The 5,727-nt window shown below is 54.5% G+C and overlaps 1 protein-coding gene across 1 annotated transcript; it reads left to right on the plus strand.

Annotated features, from left to right (window-relative positions):
- Positions 1–257: 257 nt before the first annotated feature.
- On the plus strand, positions 258–5,660 carry MLN (motilin). Its single transcript, XM_032341363.1, has 3 exons — positions 258–374; positions 2,166–2,282; positions 5,475–5,660. The coding sequence occupies exons 1-3, from the start codon at positions 258–260 to the stop codon at positions 5,658–5,660; spliced, it is 420 nt and encodes a 139-aa protein (XP_032197254.1).
- Positions 5,661–5,727: the final 67 nt, after the last annotated feature.

The raw sequence follows: 5,727 nt of genomic DNA on the forward strand, positions 1-5,727 counted from the left end.
ACCCTGGAGGACTGCAGCTGTGACAAAGAGGGGAGCTGACACATGGACGACTTCTCCCCCAGCATGTGGCAGGGGCCGGGCCACCTCTTCTCAGGCCTGGCTCTGTGACAGAGAAGGGCCTCTGAGCTCCTCTGGTAAAGCCCCACACCCGGCCCGCATCAGGAGAGGCTAAGTGGCTTGCTCAAAATCACAGCTGTAGGGAACGTGTGCACCATAATCCCCATGACAAGAGCTTCTTGTCACTATCCAGCTCCAGGATGGTGTCCCGAAAGGCTGTGGCTGCTCTGCTTGTGGTGCACGTGGCTGCCATGCTGGCCTCCCAGACAGAAGCCTTCGTTCCCATCTTCACCCACAGCGAGCTCCAGAAGATCCGGGTAGGAAGTCTCCCCGCAAACACACACCTCAAGGCATGCCCACCTCCCCTGTGTGGCCCAAGTGGCGCAGAGCCCTGCTCAGCACTCAGGTGGCCTTAGTCTCTCTAAGGCACAAGTAAGTGTCCCTTTGGTAAACCCTTGTTTAATCAGCTGAGCTAGCCCCCAGCTCCAGCTGTCTACCTGCCACCTTCACTCCTCCCCAGCACCACACAAAGGTGACTGCAGCTCCTACACGCAACACCTTTTCTTGCCCCTGCCCATCCTTCAGAGGAGATTTTCAATTAACAAGCCAATCAATATTTGCTGAGCATCTCTGCGGTATAAACGGCCACGCTGGGTGAGAGGCCAGGCACACCTGAAAATTTCACTAACAATAGAGAACAAGAGAAATGTCACGAGGTAGGATGTGATTAATTGCCCAGCGAGTGACGCTGATGGTAAGTGCGAAGCTCGGAGGAGGGAGAGGTCTCCACAGGCTGGCGCATGTTGGCAGCCTACAGAGAAGAGGTGAGCATGGATCTGTGGGTCTTTAGAGAGAAGGAGGGGCACTTGGTGGGAGCAAATGCCCAGAGTGGGAAAGAAGAAGCTGCTGCTTCCTGAAGTGTCAGCCAGAGCCACCTCTTGAGAACCCAGAAGTAAACCAGGCAGACTTAACAGAACTCAGGGGGGCAGGTCCCCTGAAAAAGTGACCACCAGACCTGGCTCCCCGTGCCTTTTACTTTAGATGTCCAGGGGTTCTGAGTATCTTGTACAGATAGTTGTTTCTCTCCGACCTGAGGAGGTGAAAAAATGGGACTTTCGTGTCCCACCTGTCTGAGACCAAGGCTCCACTAGGAACAAAGACATGAATCCATTCTCTGGGAGGTTGTGTGGCCTCTGGACCCACGTGCTCTGTACAGGGCAGGCTGCCCCAGACCCAGTGACCAGTGTCCTCTGCCAAGGCAAGGCTGGCCAAAGCCTCCCTTCTTCGTGGGGGTGGGGCGTAGCCATGGAAATACAGAGGAGATGTGGCAGTCTCTCTAAACACACTTCCTCCACCACCAGCTTCCTCCCCAGAAGAGACAGCCCATTGTTCTAGAATCACCATGTCTCAGGCAAGGCCCTGAACTGAATCCCAAGGGTGCCATTAGGGAAACCAAAGGAATGAGGTGTGTCTGATCTCAGTGCCCTGGGACCCAGAAAGCAGGATGCCACGTAAGATTTGGGGCAGAAACAGTCAAACTCAGTAGAACATAAACTAGCAAAATGGCAACCAAAGGACACTTCGCATTAATCCGCTCTATGGTTTTGCTCCTTATAATTGCCAGGCACCAGGATTTTTATGAAGAAGCTGCAACCTCCTTCCTCCATAATTCATCTCCCTGTCTCGCCTCTTATAAATCACCTCCCAGGGACTCCAGTTTCTGGGCCACCCCGTGGTGCCCTCGCAGGCTAGGCTGTCTTGCCACCTTTTTTATAGGCTCTCTGCTAAGAAAAACCCATTTTCACGCTTAATATGCATGAAGGGCAGCCATTATTTTCAGCATTTTAACTTAATTAACAGTAACAGCCTGGGTGCGGTGCTGGAACGAGAAAGGAAGGGATTCTTCTGCAAGTTGACCTGTTGGTGGACAACTCGGAGAGGCTTCTGTGGCTGGGACTTGCCGTACAGGCACCTGGGGAGAAGGAATGCTTCTGTCCCTGTGGGAAGCTCAGGTCACTTAGCACCTTGGACAGAGACAGGCAGGTGCCCTCTGGGCCCTGGACAGACCCCGGTTTTGGGTTTTGTGTGATTTTGTGCTCTGCCCTTAGGAAAAGGAGCGCAACAAAGGTCAAAAGAAGTCCCTGGTTTTACAAAAGAGGTTTGAGGAAGTGGGGCCTCTGGACCTTGTGGAGCCCACAGAAGAAGAAGAAAACCAGGTTATCAAGGTGAGCAGACAGGGCGACAATACAAAGAAACCTAGTGGGTGGGGGCAGGGAATGGCTCCCCTGCTAGCCACCAATTGTGCTAGGATACAGCAGCGAACCAGACATTTAGGCACCAAGCTCCCTTCTAGGAGAAAGGGAGGGAAACACCAACGAGGAGACAGTAAACCATTTCAGGCACCAAATAAAGGAGGCATATCCAAATAAAGGATAGAGAATGACACGGTGGGGCTTGGGGGTATTCCGTCGCCAGAGGAGGGCTCAGGGAAGGCCTCTTGGAGGTGGTGACATTTATTTTCTTTGAAACCAGAATGATGAGAAGGAGCCTCTCATGCAAAGCGCTAGAGTGAGAACATTCCAGAAGGAAAAGTGCAAAAGCCTTGCTCAGGAAGCACATAATAGGTGTGAGGCCCTCAAGGCCAGGGCATACCGGGAGAGGACAAGAGGTTGGCGGGCCTGGTGGTCCAGGCGAAATGTCTATGTCACTGGGGTTCAAAGCAGGGTAGTGACCTGATCTGACTTAGGAAGATCTGGGGCAGCACAAGTGGAGGCAGGAGACCCATCAGGAGGCAGGTGTGGTCCTCAGGGGACAGATGGCAAGGGTGCCAGTTCTTCCCCTAGCAAGGAACCTTGGGGACAGCTACAGTGTGAACCCCCCTGGGTCAGTGCTGAGTTTGGATGCACAGATTGGCATAGCCAGAGCCAGTCTTGGGTTTGTCCAGCACAGCTCTTTAATTTCACAGACTCATTTGTCCAGGAAGTAAGTATTTACCGAGCCCTAAGTGCGAAGCCGGGCTCTGGGCCCTGGGGATAGTGTGGTGAACAAAACAGATACATCCTCTGAGCTCGTGGAGCTCACAATCCAGTTGGGGGGGGGGGCAGAAATGAGATAACAAAAGGACCAGCAATGGACTACAACCAGGATAAACAAACAACCTTCCTAGTGTGGCCGGTGGTGGCAGGTGCCATGGAGGAAAATAAAGCAGAGAGGGGAGATGGATGTGTTGCAATTTAAATAGGGTGGTCAGAGCAGGCTTAGTCAGTACATGGTATTAGTACACAGACCTGGAGACAGTGAGGCACTAAACCGCTAAGATGTCTGGGGGAAGAGCATTCCAAGCAGCACAAGTAATCAGTGCAAAGGCCCTGAGGCAGGAGTAGACCTGGCGCATTGTGGGAACAGGGAGGAAACTGGAGTGGCTGGGGCAGAGGGAGTCAAAGAGAAAGTAGGAGGTGAAAGCAGACTCTGCAGTTTGGACTTTGCTTTCACTCTGCTGAGATGGGAGCCACTAGGGGCTTTGGAGCAGAGCAGGGAGAAGATCAGATTACATTTTAAAAGCATCTCCCCAGGGGAATCTGGGTGGCTTAGTCTGTTAAGCATCTGACTCTTGATCTCAGCTCAGGTCTTGATCTCAGGGTAGTGAGTTCAAGCCCCGTGTTCGGGCCAGAGGACCTAGAAGGATGGGTTCGTGACTCATGGAGACAGTGAAGCCTATGGTTAGCTGTAGGATGGCAGGAGGAAGGTCAGGAGGTCAGATAGGACCTGTGAACTTTAAGATGCCTGGTGGGCGCCCAGGTGGAGGCGTTGCCCAGGCAGGCGGATATAGATGATGGACTTTAGGAGCGCTTAGGGCTGGAGACATCCCTCCCTGTGGGAGGCATCAGCAATTAGCTGGAATTTCAAGCCAGGACCGGGTGAGATCCTGGAGAGAGTAGGCGTGGATGGAGAATGAAGGGGGTCCTGGGTCTGAGCAGGGGACACTTCCCTGTATAGGGATTTGGGAGGGGAGATGACTGATAGTAGGGAGAGTGAGAGCCAGGGTGACACAGTCATCAGAGCAAAACTGAGCTGGACTCCAGACCTCCTACCTCCTGCCAGACACCAGCCAGGGATCCTTCTACCCCCTCGGGTCGCCATAGCACACTGTCCACAAACAGGGAGGTCAGTTGTGGCCCAGAGAGGGACTTCGGTGCAGTCATCACACTGGGTGGCAGGGTTAGGGGAGTGTGCCTTCCCTTCCCACATGCTCCTTGGGCTCCCTGGGAGGAACGGGGAAGGACTGGTTCAGCTGGCAAAGGGGAGCTCACTTGGAACTGCCCTCTACCTGCACCCTGGGCAGTGGTAAAGCACGTGTTACATCCTAAAGAATGTCTTGGGGAGGCTGTTCCATCTCCCTAGAACAGGATATATGGGTCGGGAGGTCCTTTCCAGATCATTCCATCCAGCCACCTCATTTTAAGGTGAGGACGCTGATGCATAGAGAAAAGCATAGCTCAGCAAGAGGATGGCGTGGGCAGAGGATGGCATGGGCAGGGCTGGAGACCCTCTGCGTGGCCCTTCAGGCAGCCTCAGCCCATTTCCCACTGCCAGGGAGCCCCTGGGACTCCTCCATCACAGCTCTCCAGACAGGCAGGGAAGCTCGGCTGGCCTGTGAACCAAGACTACTGAACCAGGAAGCTCTGGGGTGGTGGCAAGATCAGTCAGGCCCCCACCCCTCACCCCCCCAGCTCGGCCACAACAACTTCTCTTGGTGGTGAGCCTCCAGACAGCTCCTTTGGGGTCTCACCTGTGTCCCCATGGTCCAGAGAAAGTCTCACCTGGTGGCGCAGATCCTGGAGTCAGACCCCCTGGGTGTCACACCCTTTCCCTCCACGATTTAGTACCTGTGTGGCTTTGACCAAGTTACTCTACCTCTTTGCCCTCAGGTTCCTCATCTGTGAAATGGGCACACCACTAGTCATATCTACCTCTAGGGCTATTGAGAGTCTTCATACACGCAAAGCGTTTGGAGTGACGCCTGTGCTGCAAGGCTCCAGGTGCCAGCTCTCCTTATACAGGAGAAGAGGGACGGAGAGTTTCCTCCCACAGGAAGAGCCAGGGGGTTTCCTGCAGACCCCTCCCCTCCTGTCCCAGCTTCCCAGCCAGGGGAGATTTGTTGATCCTCCTCCCAGCAAGACTGGGGTGACTTCCAGGATCCAGCCCCTTGGTTGGAGTTTGGGGGGGGGGGTTCCTGCCAGAATTCTCTGGCTGGCCCTGGAAGGCCAGAGGCTTCCCCGGAGGATGGATCAGGAAAAGTGGGGCCGCCGCAGAGCCGTGTGGCTACTGGCCATCCCTCCTGCCACCTGTGAGGCACCCGGGGGTTAATGGCGCGCTCCGTGTCTTTTCCTTCTTGTTAACTCTGCCTTATTTCACAGCTGACTGCTCCCGTGGAAATTGGAATGAAGATGAACTCCAGGCAGCTGGAAAAGTACTGGGCTGCCCTGGAAGAGTTGCTGGGTGAGGCGCTGCTGTCCACCCAGAACGGTAAGGGAAAGCGGGCGCCTCTGCAGCTGGGACCTGGCCTCATCCACCCTGTGTTAATATTCCAGGAGCGTGTCTGAGCGCAATCTGGGGACGGCGATTTGTTTTGCTGCCTTGCACTTGAGAACAGGAAGCTGCCTTCTTGGG

The sequence above is a fragment of the Mustela erminea genome, chromosome 4 (genome assembly GCF_009829155.1).
Source record: "Mustela erminea isolate mMusErm1 chromosome 4, mMusErm1.Pri, whole genome shotgun sequence".
Lineage (NCBI taxonomy): Eukaryota > Metazoa > Chordata > Mammalia > Carnivora > Mustelidae > Mustela > Mustela erminea.